Source organism: Paroedura picta, chromosome 9 (genome assembly GCF_049243985.1).
Source record: "Paroedura picta isolate Pp20150507F chromosome 9, Ppicta_v3.0, whole genome shotgun sequence".
Classification (NCBI taxonomy): Eukaryota; Metazoa; Chordata; class Lepidosauria; order Squamata; family Gekkonidae; genus Paroedura; species Paroedura picta.
In genome coordinates this window covers 22,955,429-22,973,711 of record NC_135377.1, presented here as the reverse complement: position 1 = coordinate 22,973,711, position 18,283 = coordinate 22,955,429, and the positions used below count along the sequence as shown (strand labels likewise).

Genomic DNA, 18,283 nt, shown 5'->3' with positions numbered 1-18,283 from the left:
ACCAGGCCGCGGCTCCCCCCCCCCCCCCCGCAGTAAGAAATTTCCCAGGGCGCAAGCAAATCGGCCGCAAAAGTGGCCAATTAGCTTGCAGTCCGGCAAGCTTCGTTTTGGGAGGGGGGGAGGGAAGCAGGGCCACGCATGGCGCAAACGAGCACGTGCGGCTGCGCAGCCCACCCTCCCCACCACCGCCGGTCCGCAGCCCTAGAAAGGTTGCGGACCACTGCTTTAAAGGTTGAGTGAAGATATAAACCTGATCCCTGGGCTTAAACGACCATTCTGAGGATCTTTTGCAATGAGCAAAAGGTTGGTAAGAGTCCTTCATCTTGGCTAATGTCAATTTCAATTCTCCCCATCCAAGTTTGCAAGTCCACCAGCCCCTCTGGTAGATATTCTAGCAATGGCAAGAACTTAGGCCAGGCTTTATCATCCACCCCAGAAAGGTTTCAATAGTTGGGAGTTAATATTTTTTAATTAAAACATTATATGACCATAAGGCTGGCTTAGGCACTATCTATAGACGGCTTTAAAAGGGGATATTACAGTATGCTGAACGGTCCCCAACCTTTTTAAGGTTGAGGACCGGCTCCGGGGGTGGGAAAGAGCCGGCGGCTCAGGGGTGCCGTGCATGCGTGTTTTTACCACCAGGGGCGCTAACGCACATGCGTTACAGCTCCGTGCATGCGCGTTTGTGTCCGCTGACATGCTGACGGCCCCGCTTGCTTCTTCCCCCCGCCCCTTGCAGCAAGAAGCTAGCTGAGCCACTTCTCTCACGGCCTGGTGAGCTTCTCACTGTGGGGGGGGGGGAGGCAGCCCGTTTCCAAGGCCTTCGTGGCCTGGTAACAAGCTAATGTTTTTTGTTTTCCCCTAACACATAATGCACAACCATACCAGAAAATACTGGCAATACTTCGATTTCAGAAGTTTACATTGAACCATCAGATACACAATGAACCACCACATATTTCAAATAATGCAATTTATTTTGAAAGAACTGGAAATCAGACATTACCAAACCCCTAGAATTTAACTAGCCACTGAATATAACAATGGGTAAGAATACAAGAGACTCCAACTAGTCCATTTGTAATGTATAGAGTGGGGACTTAACTGAAAGCTTACTAACTAATGGTGCGGAAGATGCAGATTAGTAAAATAGCACATATTCTGCAAATATATATATATGTTGTGTGTGTGTGTATATATATATATATATATATATATATATATATATATACACACACACACACACACACATACACACACACAGCCATACACATAGATACGCACTTAGCAAGTCTGTGTGCTACAACCACTGAAATGATCAAATGCTGCTATAAAGTCCCCTAAAAATCAGGAGGAAAATATAAAAAATTAAATTATAGGGATCTACAAACATTTTATGGGGTTTTACCATTTATCAGTAATAAATGCGAATTTAGTTCTAATGTAATACTGTAATTTTTTCTTCTTCTTGGGCACATTTTCACCTACTCTATAGTGAGCCGAACTTTGCGATGGCCAAAGGGTCGGCCGTTCAGTTCATTAACCGCTGCCACTGCCTCATCATAATTCACCAGAGCAAGGGTAGCCTCTCCAGAAGGCATTCCATAATCATTGTTCTGTATAGAAAGCGATTCTGGTATGATTTTATAGCCATGGAAGAAATCCAGTATTTCATTAGGAGATGCTCGAAATGGCATATTCTTCAGCTTAATCATTGTAATGCTGTCAGAGCCCATACTGAAATTAGAGTCTGGCATAAGGTGACCCTCAGGGAAACCTCCAAGATGACCTTCACTACAGAAATCTGGAAAAGGGGGGAAACCTCCAAAACGATCGGGTGAGCACAGGAAGTCATCAGAACACATAAAATCAGATGAATCTATTAGGTTCCCCTGCATTGGTGGTCCTTGAGAACTGAATGTATGAAAATGTTCACTTCTGGAATGTGCATGTGGATAAGCCTGCATTTTTTCACTTGACATTGATGAGATATTAATACCAAAGTCCTGCATCTGCTCTTCAGGTATACACCTTAGTAGAACCGATGTTCCCAAAAATCGTCGATGGTTTAAACTTTCAGCTTTCCGGGCTTGATCTTCAGAGTGGAATCTGACCAGTGCTTCTCCTAATCCAATTCCTTTCTCATCATAAAGCAAATGTACGCCACTGTCATCAATATTAAATCCTGCAAAAAACTTCTGTACTTCAACCTTTGTCACATCAAATGGAAGATTTCTTACATACACACAAGTCTTTTGGCCAGAACATCCATCCCTTTTTTCCTTTGCATGGTGATGTCGTTCTGATCTTTTACTTCCTGAAGATTCGCAAATCTGCGAAACTGATTTTTTAGAAGTGGGGAAAATGAGAACTTCTTGACCAAAAAGACTCTCCTTGTGATACGTCAGTGCAATCTGATATTCGTCGTATGATCTGAACAGCACAAGTGCTTCCCTTTTTTTTTCATAGTTATTATGTGGCTTCCAAAGCGTAATGTGATGGCTAGGTATATCTAGCACGCCAAAGAACACTCTCAAATCTCTTTTCTCAACAGCAGGTGACAGGTTTTTTATATGTATATAAAACTCATTCCTATTCGATGAATGAGGCAGGGTGGAAGGGGAGAGAGGTGAACGGGAGCGTGCCACAGCTCTCCTAGAAGGAGACCTCGAACCAGATTGGAATAAATATCTTCTTGGAGCAGACGTTGAACGAGAGCGTGCCAAGTATCTCCTTGAAGCAGACCTTGAATGAGAGCGTGACAGAAACCTCTTTGAAGGAGACTTTGAATGTGAGTGTGTCAAATATCTCCTTGGAGGAGATGTTGAACAGGAGTCTGCACCAGCTCTCCGTGGAGGAGATCTTGAGTGGGACTGTTTCCTGGAGGACATGTAACTTGATTCTCTTCCTGAATATGGTTCCCTGCATGAAGAACTATCTTTATTTAACTGAGCAAAATGTTTGAAAGGTTTATCTATGTTTTTATAATTTTTTCTACTGTACCTCAACCATGCTCTTTCATTAGAGGGACGAACTTCGATAAATCTATCACCCATATACTCCCGATTACGTTGCACGGCTACGGTGGCATCGCTTGATGTAGCAAATTTTAACATACCTTTACCACTTGGTCGACCATCCTTATTTTCTAATAAGACTAGTTCCTCCACTTGCAATCCAGAGAAAAAATTAAGAACATCATCTTCTGTGGCTGAGTAAGGCAATCCATGAATATACACATACACATTGTCTGAATTAAATAACTCTTTCTTGGACAGATTAGAAGCCGATTTTGAAAGCTCAGTATCATTGTTATGAGACCCAACAGAATGAAAGTCCTCCTCCAAGTGATCCAAAGTACCACAGGTAGATTTATCAATTCCTTTCCTAATGGCTGCAACGAGGTTTGAAAGGCTCCCAACTCCTGAATTACTAGAACCTGCCTGCCTAGACACAGTGCCTGTTTCTCTTCCACCATGATCAAATATTTTCCGATTAACATCTACTCTATTCTGCATTTCAGTCTTGCTGCTGAGAAAAAGCTCAATACGTGAATCTTTTATAAGTCCTCCTGAAAAGCTCATTCCTTGTCGCGCATCTTCATCTGTTGCAAAGATAGTGAATGCTTCCCCTTTGTCTCCTCCAATGATATGTACACCTCCATCAGGAATATTCAATCCTGAGAAGAAACGGCGAATATCTGAAGAGCCCGCAACAACAGGAAGCCCCTGTAAACGGATGACTACCGCCATTCTGAGCTCAACCCACAGCAATAATCACCTGTGGACAGAAAGGTATACGTGATAGCAAACCTTTAGTACCCTGCAAATGAAAGAGCTATACCTCCAGGAGGACCTCTCCAAAGAGAGCCCAACCTTAGCCAACAATTTTTTTAAAACCTGCCCTCCCATGTTCAGACTCACAAGGCACCTATTTTTTACATTGGAATTTAGAACAAGTAATGAGTCCATCTCAAATTTTACACTGCTATATCACCATTCCCAAACAATAATATCTACTAATTAAGGTATTTAAAAACAATGATTGCATACACTATAGTTTGTCCAAATATCTATATAGAGATTAAAACACAGGACAACTCTGGCCTTTCATTCTTGTCAATCAGTATCAAGAAACCTAGAAATATTCATGACCAAGAAGTAGTTACATAAATTTACCAAACCGACATAGTATTTCCATTGGATTTCTGACACCATGATCTACTGGCTGAATAAAACAGATCAAATTCAATCATTCTTCAACTCTGTTACTTTTGCCTATGAATAAGATACCCAACTCTGTTTCTTCCCTTCCAAGTGAAAGTATGTGAGAAAAAGCCATCAGCTAGAACAGTAACTCAAATGACAAGCTCTAGAAGCTTACCTGTTTTCAGTTGGTAGATAAAAGTCTGAGAAAACAATTTAACTGTGGAAAGAAAATGAAACATAATTAATGGCTAACAAACAGCGTGGTTTGCATATTGTGCCACATTAGTAGGGTATGTCAATAACCATGAACAACAATAACCAATGAAAAGAGAAATGGTGGTGGGTGGTCTTGCGCTAAGTTGCATCCCCATCCCAAGGGAAATACAAAAAGATGAAAAAATTGAAGAGAAGTGCATGCTGGCTGGTATATCCATTTTTTAAATCTTCCAAACATTACAAATGACTTCAGTGATGGAAATATGCCAAGCGTAGTCTTCAGTACGTCCACACAAACCTGAATACTGAACCGCTCACTCAGCACTGGTTGTCCTTTAAAGATATCCCAAATTAAAAAAGCTGCCCAGTTCTTTTAAAATCCTTATGCTTCCAAAGTGTTTGCAAGCCGTTCACTGAAGTTTAATCTTCCACCAAATGTATTGAGATGTTTTTAACAATCCCCGAAGCTGATATTCTAAAAAAATACATAGATTAAGCTCTTTCTTGTTTCCCTACTAGTGCTTGTTATCCTATTACAAACAGACACAAAATACAAAACTTTCTATCCTCTATGACCTAAATAAATAGGTTCAAAAATCCTGAAGAATAGGCATGAGAATTACCAAGTGACCCCCTGAAGAGCCAAAGAAAGGAAATCACAGAATATTCCTATGCATAAACACTAGATAATTCCACTTTTAACAGACCTTTCTACCAAATAAAATGCATGGGATTGCAGCATAGTATTTGGCCACAAAACTCTTTAAAGTAGAGCATGTGTTCCACCAAACACCTAGAATCCAAGTAGTTTGTACCTTATCTCCATCAACAAACAAGGCTAACATCTGAGAAGTTAGCTGTGTTCTGGAGGTCAAAAATCCTTGAGCCACATACACACTGAAATGGCATTAAATCTCTGCACAAAGAATACTCTCAACGTCTGAAAAATCTGGTCCACTTTTTGATAGATTTAATTCTTAATCTCTGAAATCCATAACAGAATTCCGAAAGACAGCAAAAGAATTAGCTGCATCTCCATGCACAAAAAGGTTTAGTTATAGCAAACAACTCAAAGGCTTTCTCAACATCAACATCAAACTTTAAAAAACACCATATCAAGCACAGAAAAACAGCACCAAAGTATGCAAAAATGCATTTCAATTAAATACTAAATTTACAGCCATTTAACCTAGGCAGAACTCTTAATCAGCACTACAGGCAAAATTTGTATTTATTTTGATGAAACTTCAAGAAGAAGATATGAAATGTCAGGTCTCAAGGCAGAGTGAGAAGGCACATGATGCAGAAACTCATGGAACTGTAGATTCCTATCTCTTCAGGCTCCCCCTTGAATTCCATGGAAGACAGAATGAAATAATACAAGCTTGGTGATTCCTACAATTTTATCTACAAAGACCAGAGAAGAGGAGCAATTTTGCTGACTGCCCTCTGTAACATAATTCCAATCCTTATAGCCTTTTATCCAACCAAGTACCACCATTGCCACTGTGCCACTTTTGGCACTGGTCTCTCCTTACTTTTGCGACAACAGAAAAGCTAGTACACTCCAACACAATTACCAGTTCAACCAAAAGCATGCCCTCCAGGAGCAAGAACTGATATTCTGCCAAACAAAAAAGAATTCTATACACAGTTTGCTGTGTTTAAATTCTGAAAATTTGGCAAGCAGTACCATATGGCAGGCAGTACCATATCTGCAACGACAATTACTTACATTGAACGAACCCTGAATGCATTACCTCAGTAACTCTCTCATGTTAACTTGAAAGCACCACCCATATTTCTTCCTGCAGCACCACACTCCATCCAGGTATGTTTCTCTCCCCTCAACAAAGGAGATGACAGGTGAACACTTTCGTATCCTGCCATAACACACGCCTGACAACCAAACAGCATCCTCTAGGCCTCAGGATGAGAACACTACGGAGCTACGGTCTCCTGACCAACACAGAGATCCAGTCAGCTTCCGGCTTGGGGATACTTGTTGAGAGTAATTTCTCAGGGTAGTTGTAGGAGAGGCATCAAGAGAGGTTTGATATGCGCGGCTCTGGGTGACGGTTGCGTTTCCTCAAATCCACCGTGGCTGGCTGTCACAGGAAGCGCCTGCAGAGTCCAAGACGCTCCTCGGGAGAAGGGCTTCCGAAAGATCCAAGGCCCGCACACAAGTTACCGTTCGCCAACCGACTGCAGAGTGAGCTCCAGCACTCGGGGGGCGGAAAGGAGATGCGTCCAGAAGTGCAGAAAAACAAAAGTCGTCGATCGCAGCCTCGGCCGGCGGGATGTCGACGTCTCCCCACACACCCCCAAGTCGTCATCTGGCACGCACCCATACACACACACCCCAAATCGCCACAAAGCTGTGGGGGCAACTGCGCCCCCCCCCCGAGCGGAGTGTCGCCGGGGATCGCCCAGCCGGGCCCCCTTCCCGCCTACCCCCCGCACGGGAGACGACGAGGAAGGGGCGCCTCCTCCAGAGCAGGATTCGGGAGATTGCCCGCCCGCCCGCCTCCTTCCTGGCAAGCGCTCCCGGGGCCGGGCCGGGCCGGGCCGGGCCGCCCAGGCGGGAGCCAGCCACCCTGCCCAGCGACCCACGCACGACCCTGCGCTACTAACCAGGCCCGCGCCAACCCCCGGCTCCGCCACTGCCGTCAGAGGACCCACGAAGGGCCGGTCTCAAGCTCCACCGCCTCGCTCGCCCTCCCGCCCACGACGGGGACAGAGCGGTCGCCCGCCGAACCGCCTCCGCAAGGCACAAAATGGCAGCCGCGCGGGGCACCTCCACCGCCGAGGGAGCGCGCGCACCAGCCCGCAGTGACGCTTTCACCCCGGCGCTCGCAAACGGCCCCGCCCCCGCCAAGCCTTCCCGCTCGGGCTCCGGGCGCCTGCGTGACGCACTTCCGGAAAAGACTCCCTCCCCACTGAGCCTCCCGCCACGCAGGCGCTTTTCTTGCTTGCTTGGGTGGACGGGGCTGGCGACTCCGTAACCATGGCGACGATGGACGGAGAAGCAGATGTTTAACGGTGTTTTAAGACGATGCATTATCCAAAAGTAGCGTGTACTCCCCTTTGCTTCTGGGATGTTTTCTCTCTTACGGAACTGTAATAGCTGATTGACTAACTCATGCTGCTAGACACCTTACTACATTGCCCCCGATTTTAAAAGTTAGGGGGTGGGGGAGATCATTGTTGAGATGCACACCTTCATTGTTTTATGTGCATAGACAGACAAGGCTTCTATGTGAACATTTTCTATAGTGGTGGACAAAATGACTGGTGCGTGTATACCTATTCAGACAGAAATATATACATTCACACTCAACTGATCTATTATAATTATGGTCATTTTGATAGATTCAGGTGGGTTGCCATGTTGATATGGATACATTCAGATACACTGAAATGGAACCTGCTAGCCCAGGGGTAGTCAAACTGTGGCCCTCCAGATGTCCATGGACTACAATTCCCAGGAGCCCCTGCCAGCATTCGCTGGCAGGGGCTCCTGGGAATTGTAGTCCATGGACATCTGGAGGGCCGCAGTTTGACTATCCCTGTGCTAGCCCATACATATAGGTGAGTAGCAAATTAGCATAATAAAAGTGTTTCACAGGTGTAAGGACCAAACTGGAATAACAAGCTTAGTTTATTGGGTGGTTATTTGTTTCTGTTCAGTTCTGGGAAGAAGCGTAGTATAATAAATATATCAATTGGAATTTTTAAGTATTAAGTCTCATTTCAATAAGAATGCTTTATTACATGCTTAATTTCCACACATTGAATGGTTTGAAAAGTACTTGAGTCTTGCATCATTGTATTTGTTGCATATTGAAGAATACGGCAGACTATGTTAAAATTGCATATTTGTATTTATTTTTATTATTGTTTTTTATTTGTTCTTTTTAGTTCATCTTTCTCACAGGGACTCAGGGTGGATTACAGGTAGTGAGACAGTAAAAGCAATTAAATGGGACATTAAATAACTAATGTATTTGGATTTTAGAAGTCTGGAGCCACTGAAAAGAATTGAAGCATAGTATATTATATGAATTACATAAAAACAATACTTACAATAAGCTATATCATTAATTCAAGTTAAGTGTGTAATCCCATTTTGAATATTGCAAGGTCTCATGAATAGTTCAGCAAATGGGTTCAATCGACTGTACATCTGCTTTCTCTGCAGTGGAATTGTCTGCCCATGGATGTTAGGGAAATACCCAATTTCTGGGCTTTCTGGAAACTATACAAGGCTCAACCTCCTTGAGAAGCCAATTTCAGTCTTCCCACTGTCCTCCCTCAAATGCACAGACAGGTTGCACAACCCCAAGAATTATATAGACCAGTGGGTCTGCCAGGATGAAAGCAAGAAAAATCAAAGGTGCTCACATATTTTAAAAGTTTTGGGATTCTTACTGTAGGGGCTTCAAAATAGTGTATGGAGAATTTACCTGTTAAATTTTAAAATTAAGTTTTAAGTAAAATTTTTATATTGTCTGTTCATGCCTATAAGCTGATTCTCTAGGCCTACAACTCTCAACCCAAATTATAATCAGTCTCATACCTTTATTAGAAAATATTTTGGGCTCAAGACAGCAATAAACATGTTTATTGATTAGTGACTTCTAGGGAGAGGCTTGCTTAACAAAGGAAGACACTTAGAAAAAACATTAGAGCACCTCATGAAAACAGGAAAAAAACTAGCATCACACAAAAACCTGCATCCATAGCATCAGCTAGTAACTTCAGTTGAATATCAGAAGTTCTGATATTCAGCTGAATTTACCAGCTGATACTATGGATGCAGAACTCCATCATTCTATCTCAACAATGAAATCCTCTGATTAAACTAAAGCAAAGACTAGCACCTTAAGATCCAATCCACTATACGCTTGGGAGACCATGGGTAACAAAGGATGGTCCTCTGCCTCCTAGACAGATTAGGAATCTCCTTTTACAATTAAAACAAGACCTTATTAAGAGCAGCATACAGGATAGGAATGTGTCATTGAAGACATGAAGTTTAATTGTCCATATTGTGGTCCAAATATCATTGTTAAATTGAGGCCCAAATATAGTTGTTAAATTGATAAGGCGTATCTGACCCATTAGGGCCTCTTGTGGCGCAGAGTGGTAAGGCAGCCGTCTGAAAGCTTTGCCCATGAGGCTGGGAGTTCAATCCCAGCAGCTGGCTCAAGGTTGACTCAGCCTTCCATCCTTCCGAGGTCGGTAAAATGAGTACCCAGCTTGCTGGGGGGTAAATGGTCATGACTGGGGAAGGCACTGGCAAACCACCCCATATTGAGTCTGCCATGAAAATGCTGGAGGGCGTCACCCCAAGGGTCGGACATGACTCGGTGCTTGCACAGGGGATACCTTTACCTTTACCTTTTATCTGACCCATTAGTGTACCTGTCTATAATGGATGAGGGGTGGGGCTTGATAGTTCCCAGCGATTGACCAGCTTTCAGATGCTGAGGCTGGGAAAAGTCCCATTTTTAGATAGTGGGTGGGACTTCTGGCAACTAGGTTTCTGATTAACCACTTAAGATTCAATTGGCTGTGAAGGTTTTTTAAAAGGTTGATTTAGCAGCAGCTGTTACAAGGACCTTCACTGTGTGACTGGATACAAAATGCAGCAGTTAAGTTTATGTCTGGTTCCATCTCCTCTGGCAGCTCTTTTGTGCCCAATGATACTGTGTAAGAATCCAAAAAGGTGCCTGCAGTGTCATAAAAGTTCAAAATCCTTAGCCTAGACTGCTTCCCAAATGCTACATGAACACACACCCTGAGTTGCCATACCAGGAGCAAGGGAAGTTGGGGAGACAAGCAGTAGTAATGACTACAAAAAAACACTTTTAACAGAGTTGGGAAGAAACAACCCCTACCCCAGTCTATAAGCCAGCTGTGTATCATGCAGTCATTCGGTGCCCATTTCCCAGAGAACAGATATTACACTGTCAAGCTGGGTAAACCATTACAATGAAAATTTCAAAATGATGCTGATATCCAGAGAAGAGAAATAAACACTGAAGAATTAATCAATTGCATTATATATTTCTTTTTTAAAAACCCTAAATCCACACACTTTAATGGTAGGAACTGTGGTAAATACCATTAAGATATCAAAATTGAAGCACAGCCCTCAGAATTGGGAGTAAACTATAATATTTAGTTCAGATAATAGTACAGCTCACTTTTTAAGTGAAGATGCTCACCTCCTCCTACAGCATTTGTAGGCTGAATAGTACTTCATAAAACAGGGTTCGCTTGCTAAAGAATGAAAAGTTAATTACTCCTAGCTACTGTTACTTGATCAGACATAAAATCACATATCTTGGTCCCTTTAACCAATAACATTTTTTCTCTTCCAGAATAAAAATGCCTCATCACTTTAAAATGCCTTATTTAAACCACTCTGGTTTTAAGCAATCCATTCCTTTAGTGGGAAATAAAAGTCATCTACAGTTCCTTCTTTTGTAGTATCATATGGATCCTAATCAGCTATTCCATTTTCACACAATTCTGCTATCAGAATATTTCTGTTTGCAGAAGAGGGAAGGACATTTTGTATAGATTCCTCCTTCCCTCCCAGAGTTTTTGGTGGACCCAAAGAAGCACAGCTTCAGATGGCATAGAGTGTTTGGAGGAGGAGACAGAGAAATTGCCTTCCTCTCAACCATGATTCCCCATCTGCTTAGGATACAATATATTTTATTTTGTCCTACCAAATATTCTACAACCATACTGGTTCACACTTGCAATAATTGATTTCAAAAGTTTGCATTGATCCATCATATACAGAAGTGACCAACCACATATTTCAATAAATGCAATTTATTTTGAAAAAAACTGTGGAGCAGACATTAACAAAACCCCTAGAATTTAACATGTCACTGAATGTTACGAGTATGAATATAAGACACTCTTAAGTCTAACTCGTTTGTAGCATTTAGAGCGGGGGTAGTCAAACTGTGGCCCTCCAGATGTCCATGGACTATAATTCCCATGAGTCCCTCTCAACAAATGTTGGCAGGGGCACATGGGAATTGTAGTACATGGACATCTGGAGGGCTGCGGTTTGACTACCCCTGATTTAGAGCATGAACTTAAACTGAGAGATTGCAGACTAATGGCTCGGAAGATGCAGATTAGCAAAACAACACATTAAAATGTGCTGTAAATATATATCTATATATATACATACACACACACAACCAAAAAAATGGATACACACCTAGCAAGTCAGTGCGCTACTACTATTGAAATGATCAAATGCTGTCCAAAATTTCCCTAAAGTTCGGAGAAGAAAATATAAACATTTAAATTAGATGTAAAATGGTTTACAAATATTTTATAGGGTTTGGGCCCCATTTTTCAATAATAAAAATGTGAGTCTGGCTCTAATGCAATACTGTAAATGTATTTTATTTTCTCCTTTGGCACATTTTTATCTACACTATAGTTAGCCGAACTCTGCGGTGGCCAAAGGGTCGGCCATTCAATTCCTTAACCACTGCCACTGCCTCATCATAATTCACCAGAGCAAGGGTAGCCTCTCCAGAAGGCATTCCATAATCATTGTTCTGAACAGAAAGCGATTCTGGTATGATTTTATAGCCATGGAAGAAATCCAGTATTTCATTAGGAGATGCTCGAAATGGCATATTCTTCAATTTAATCATTGTGATGCTGTCAGAGCCCCCACTGAAATTAGAGTCTGACATAAGGTGACCCTCAGGGAAACCTCCTAGATGACCTTCACCATGGAAATCTGAAAAAGGGGGAGGACCTCTAAAACGATCGGGTGAGCGCAGGAAGTCATCAGAACACCTAAAATCAGATGAATCTATTAGGTTCCCCTGCATTGGTGGTCCTTGAGAACTGAATGTATGAAAATGTTCACTTCTGGAATGTGCATGCGGGTGAGCCTGCATTTTTTCACTTGACATTGATGAGATATTAATACCAAAGTCCTGCATCTGCTCCTCAGATATACACCTTACTAGAACTACTGTCCCCAAAAACTGTCGACGATTTAAGCTTTCAGCTTTCCGGGCTTGATCTTCAGAGTGGAATCTGACCAGTGCTTCTCCTAGTCCAATTCCTTTCTCATCATAAAGCAAATGTATGTCACTGTCATCAATATTAAATCCTACAAAAAACTCCTGAACTTCAACCTTCGTCACATCAAATGGAAGATTTCTTACATACACACAAGTCTTTTGGCCAGAATATCCATCCCTTTTCTCCTTTGCATGGTGATGCCGTTCTGATAATCTTTTACTTCCTGAAGATTCAGAAATCTGCAAAACTGATTTTTTAGAAGTGGGGAAAATGAGAACTGCTTGACCAAAAAGACTCTCCTTGTGATACGTCAGTGCAGTCTGATATTCGTTGTATGATCTGAACAGCACAAGCGCTTCCCTTTTTTTTTCATAGTCATTATCTGGCTTCAAAAGTGTAATGTGATGGCTAGGTATATCTAGCAATCCAAAGAACACTCTCAAATCTCTTTTCTCAACAGCAGGTGATAGATTTTTTATATGTATATAAAACTCATTCCTATTCAATGAATGAGGCAGGGTGGAAGGGGAGAGAGGTGAACGGGAGCGTGCCGCAGATATCCTCTGAATAGAGCCTGAACGGGAACGAGCCATAGATCTCCTAAGAGGAGACCTTGAATGAGAGCGTGCCAAATATCTCCTTGAGGGAGATGCTGAAGGAGATGTAGAACGAGAGTGTCCCAAATATCTTCTTGGAGCAGAAGTTGAACGGGAGCGTGCCACAGCTCTCCTTGGAGATCTTGAGTTAGACTGTTTTCTTGAGAACTTGTAAATTGACTCTATTCCTGAATAATGTTCTCTGTTTGAAGAACTTTCTTTATTTAACTGAGCAGTAGCAGTATGTTTGAAAGAATTATCCTTATTTTCATCTGTTCTTTTACTGAACCCAAACCATGTTGCTTTATTCGACGGACGTACTTCGATAAATCTATGACCCATATACTCCCGATCCCGTTCCAGTGATTTCACGGCATCGCTCGATGTAGCAAATTTTACCACCCCGTTACCACTTGGTCGACCATCCTTATTTTTTAACAAGAGCATTCCCTCCACTTGCAATCCTGAGAAAAAATTAACGACATCATCTTCTGATGCCGAGTAAGGCATTCCACGAATATAAACATATAAATTGTCTGAGCTAAATGACTCTTTCTTGGGCAGATTAGAAGCTGACTTTGAAAGCTCTGTATCACTATGAGACCCATCAGAAAGAAAGTCATCCTCCAAGTGATCCAGGGGACCATACCTGGGCTTATCAAATCCTTTTTTAATTGCTGCAACAAGGTTTGAAAGGTTCCCACCTCCTGAATTATTAGAACCTGCTCGCCTAGACCCAGTTCCTGTCTCTCTCCCACTGTGATCAAATCTTTTCCGATTGACTTCTACTATATTCTGCATTTCAGTCTTGCTGCTGAGGAAAAGCTCAATACGTGAATCTTTTATAAGTCCTCCTGAAAAGCTCATTCCTTGTCGCGCATCTTCATCTGTTGCAAAGATAATAAAGGCTTCCCCTTTGTCTCCTCCAATGATATGTACACCTCCATCAGGAATATTCAATCCTGAGAAGAAACGGCGAATATCTGAAGAGCCCGCAACAACAGGAAGCCCCTGTAAACGGATGACTACCGCCATTCTGAGCTCAACCCACAGCAATAATCACCTGTGGACAGAAAGGTATACGTGATAGCAAGCCTTTAGTACCCTGCAAATGAAAGAGCTACACCTCCAGGAGGACCTCTCCAAAGAGAGAGCCCAACCTTAGTCAACAATTTTTTTAAAACCTGCCCTCCCATGTTCAGACTCACAAGGCACCTATTTTTTCTTACACTGAAATATACAATGATTCCATCTCAAATTTTACACTGTTATGTCACCATTCCCAAACAATAGTATCTACTGACTAAGGTATTAAAAAACTCTGATTGCATACAATATAGTTTGTCCAAATGTCTATATAGCAATTAAAACACAGGACAATACTGGCCTTCCATTCTTGTCGATCAGTATCAAAAAGGTTAGAAATATTCATGACAAAGAAGTAGTCTCATGAATTTACCAAAACCGACATGGAATTTCCACTGGATTTCAGACATGATCTATCAACAGAATACAATGATCCAAATTCAGTCATTCTTCAACTCTGTTATGTTTATTTATGTGTAAGATATCCAACTGTGTTTCTTCCCTTCCAGGTGAAAGTATGTGAGAAAAGGCCATCAGCTAGAACAATAACTCAAATGTCATCCTCTAGAAGCTTACCTGTTTTCACTTGGTAGGCCTGATAAAAGTCTGAGAAATCAATTTAACTGTGGAAAGAAAAATGAAAACATAATTAATGGCTAACAAACAGCGTGGTTTGCATATTGTGCCACATTGGCAGGGTATGTCAATAACCATGAACTACAATAACCAATTAAAAGAGAAATGGTGGTGGGTGGTCTTCAGCTAAGTTGTATCACCATCCCAAGGGAAATACAAAAAGAAGAAAAATTTGAAGAGAACAGCATGTTGGCCGGTATATCCATTTTTAAAAAATTCAAAACATTATAAATTACTTCTGTCAATGGTGGTAATATGCCAAGAGTAGTCTTCAGTAAGTCCACACAGACCTGATAACTGAACAGCTCGCTCAGCAATGGTAGTCCTTGAAAGATGATATTCCAAATTAAAATAGCTGTCCAGTTCTTCTAAAATCCTTATGCTTCCACAAGTTTTTGCAAGATGTTTACTTTTTCACCATATATATTGTGATAGTAGTTTTGTACCTCTTTGTTTAACAAACCGAAGCTCATATTCTAGGAAAATACACATTATGCTCTTTTCCAGTTTCCAAACTAGTGATTGTTACCCTACTACAATCACACACAAAACTCTATTCTCTACGACCTAAATGAACCACAAACTTTAAAACCCTGAAAAATAGGCCAAGTGACTCCCTGATTAGCCAAAGATGGGAAATCACAGAAAATCACAGACCAATCCTAGGCAGAAACACTAGAAAATTCTACGTTCAATAGAGCTTACTCCCAAATAAGCATGCACGGGATAGCACCAGCATATTTGGCCACAAAACCCAAAAGTAGAATCCATGGTTTGTGCCTTACCTCCATCATAAAAAAAAAGGCCAACAACAGTGAAGGAGGGCAGAAGTCCCTCAGCCACAAATACACACTCTAAAATGGCATTAAATTTCTGCACAATTTTCTCACAATCTGAAAAATCTGGTCCACTTTTTGATCTATTTCTTAAACTCTGTAATCCATGACAGAATTCCCACAGACAGCAAAAGAAATTAATGCACAAAAAGTTTTAGGTATAGCAAACAAGCAACTCAAAGGCTTTCTCAACACAAAACTTTAAAAACCACCAGCCAACAGAGCTTACTCCCTAATAAACATGCACAGGATTGCAGTCTTGGCCTAATATTTGGCCACAAAACCTTTTAAAGTGGAACATGTGTTCCACCAAACAACTAGAATCCAAGTAGTTTGTTCCTTATCTCCATCAACAAAACAAGCCAATTACTTTGAAGTTAAAAAGCTGTATTCTGGAGAGTCAAAATCCCTCAGCCACATATAAGCACCCTAAAATGGCATTAAATCTCTGCACAGAGCATTCTCAGTCTGGAAAAGCTGACTTGGGTATAGGCAAACAAACAACTCACAAGCTTTCTCAACACCAAACTTAAAAAAAACACCATATCCAGCACAGAATCCAGCACCATATCCAGCAGGAAAACATGCAAAAATGCATTTCAAATAAAATACTAAATTTACAACCATTTAACCTAGGCAGAATTCTAAACCACCACTATAGGCAAAACTTGTATTTATTTTGATAAAAAAAACCCAAAGAAGAAGAATACATGAAATGTCAGATCCAAAGGCATGGTAAGGAGGCACATGATGCAGAACCTCGTGGAATTTAAGTAATCCAGATCTCTTTAGGATGGGAGGGAGCCTATGGGCACCCCCTTGAATTCCATGGAAGACAGAATGAAATATTACTTGATTCCTACAAATGTATCTACTAGGGACAAAGAAGAGGGGCAACTTTGCTGACTGCCTTCCATAGCATAATTCCAATCTTTATATTTATTTTTGTCCTAACAAGTACCACCATTGCCAGTGCGTCACTTTTGGCACTGGTCTCTCCTTATTTTTGCAACAACAGAAAAGCTAGTACACCCCAACACAATGACCAGTTCAACCAAAAGCATGCCCTCCAGGTAACCTGTGCAAAAACTAATATTCTGCTAAACAAAAAAGAATTCTGTACATTAAACCAGTTTGCTGTGTTTAAACTCTGAAAATAACAAAAAGGCAAGCAGTACCATATCTGCAATGACAGTTACTTACATGGCCAAACCCTAAATGCATTACCTCAGTAAATCTCACTAAGAAAAATTCATTCATGTTAACTTGAAAGCGCCACCTCTGTTTCTTCCTGCAGCACCACACTCCATCCAGGTATATATCTTCCTGCAACACTAGGAAGCCCCTGTAAACTGATGACTACTGCAATCCACACTTGAAAGTGTAGCACCATGCTCCATCCAGGTATGTTTCTCTCCCCTCAACAAAGGTGATGACAGGTGAACACTTTCGTATCCTGCCATAACACACGCCTGACAACCAAACAGCATCCTCTAGGCCTCAGGATGAGAACACTACCGCAGCTACGGTCTCCTGACCAACACAGAGATCCAGTCAGCTTCTGGCTTGGGGATACTTGTTGAGAGTAATTTCTCAGGGTAGTTGTAGGAGAGGCATCAAGAGAGGTTTGATATGCGCGGCTCTGGGTGACGTTTGCGTTTCCTCAAATCCACCGTGGCTGGCTGTCACAGGAAGCACCTGCAGAGTCCAAGACGCTCCTCGGGAGAAGGGCTTCCGAAAGATCCAAGGCCCGCACACAAGTTACCGTTCGCCAACCGACTGCAGAGTGAGCTCCGGCACTCGGGGGGCAGAAAAACAAAAGTCGTCGATCGCAGCGAACACTTCCAGCCTCGGCCGGCGGGGTGTCGTCGTGTCCCCACACACCCCCAAGTCGTCATCTGGCACGCACCCATACACACACACCCCAAATCGCCTCCCGGTTTGCTTAGCGTGCCTCCGGCCAAGCGGGGCGGGGATGCTTCTGTTCTGCCGCCACCAACGGGCCAGAGGCCGACTGGCCCATCGGCCACAAAGCTGTGGGGGCAACTGCGCCCCCCCCCCGAGCGGAGTGTCGCCGGGGATCGCCCAGCCGGGCCCCCTTCCCGCCTACCCCCCGCACGGGAGACGACGAGGAAGGGGCGCCTCCTCCAGAGCAGGATTCGGGAAATTGCCCGCCCGCCCGCCTCCTTCCTGGCAAGCGCTCCCGGGGCCGGGCCGGGCCGGGCCGCCCAGGCGGGAGCCAGCCACCCTGCCCAGCGACCCACGCACGACCCTGCGCTACTAACCAGGCCCGCGCCAACCCCCGGCTCCGCCACTGCCGTCAGAGGACCCACGAAGGGCCGGTCTCAAGCTCCACCGCCTCGCTCGCCCTCCCGCCCACGACGGGGACAGAGCGGTCGCCCGCCGGAACCGCCCTCCGGGAAGAAGCCCCTCCGCAAGGCACAAAATGGCAGCCGCGCGGGGCACCTCCACCGCCGAGGGAGCGAGGGAGCGCGCGCACCAGCCCGTAGTGACGCCTTCACCCCGGCGCCCGCACACGGCCCCGCCCCCGCCAAGCCTTCCCACTCGGGCTCCGGGCGCCCGCGTGACGCACTTCCGGCACAGACTCCCTCCCCACCGA

At 43.2% G+C, this 18,283-nt stretch overlaps 2 protein-coding genes across 7 annotated transcripts; both read right to left on the bottom strand.

The window, feature by feature from the left end:
• Window positions 1-961: 961 nt before the first annotated feature.
• On the bottom strand, window positions 962-7,274 carry LOC143844593 (RNA-binding protein 12B-like). 3 transcript variants are annotated; one of them, XM_077351917.1, is made up of 3 exons: window positions 6,188-7,274; window positions 4,387-4,428; window positions 962-3,783 (listed from the first exon to the last, which is right to left on the bottom strand). In XM_077351917.1, exon 3 carries the CDS (start codon window positions 3,753-3,755, stop codon window positions 1,488-1,490), a length of 2,268 nt encoding a protein of 755 aa, XP_077208032.1. In that variant the 5' UTR covers window positions 3,756-3,783; window positions 4,387-4,428; window positions 6,188-7,274; the 3' UTR covers window positions 962-1,487. The 3 variants fall into 3 exon arrangements, with proteins under 3 accessions (XP_077208032.1, XP_077208030.1, XP_077208029.1); XM_077351915.1 differs by having other exon boundaries at window positions 7,062-7,274; XM_077351914.1 differs by having other exon boundaries at window positions 962-4,428.
• A 3,989-nt stretch (window positions 7,275-11,263) lies between these two features.
• On the bottom strand, window positions 11,264-18,183 carry RBM12B (RNA binding motif protein 12B). 4 transcript variants are annotated; one of them, XM_077351910.1, is made up of 3 exons: window positions 15,118-18,183; window positions 14,768-14,814; window positions 11,264-14,168 (listed from the first exon to the last, which is right to left on the bottom strand). In XM_077351910.1, the coding sequence occupies exon 3, from the start codon at window positions 14,138-14,140 to the stop codon at window positions 11,897-11,899; it is 2,244 nt and encodes a 747-aa protein (XP_077208025.1). In that variant the 5' UTR covers window positions 14,141-14,168; window positions 14,768-14,814; window positions 15,118-18,183; the 3' UTR covers window positions 11,264-11,896. The 4 variants fall into 4 exon arrangements, with proteins under 4 accessions (XP_077208025.1, XP_077208028.1, XP_077208026.1 ...); XM_077351913.1 differs by having other exon boundaries at window positions 16,891-18,183; XM_077351911.1 differs by having other exon boundaries at window positions 17,949-18,183.
• Window positions 18,184-18,283: the final 100 nt, after the last annotated feature.

Excerpts from the sequence above, each read along its gene's own strand:
- RBM12B (XM_077351910.1), bottom strand. The coding sequence starts at position 14,140 with ATGGCGGTAGTCATCCGTTTACAGGGGCTTCCTGTTGTTGCGGGCTCT.
- LOC143844593 (XM_077351914.1), bottom strand. The coding sequence starts at position 3,755 with ATGGCGGTAGTCATCCGTTTACAGGGGCTTCCTGTTGTTGCGGGCTCT.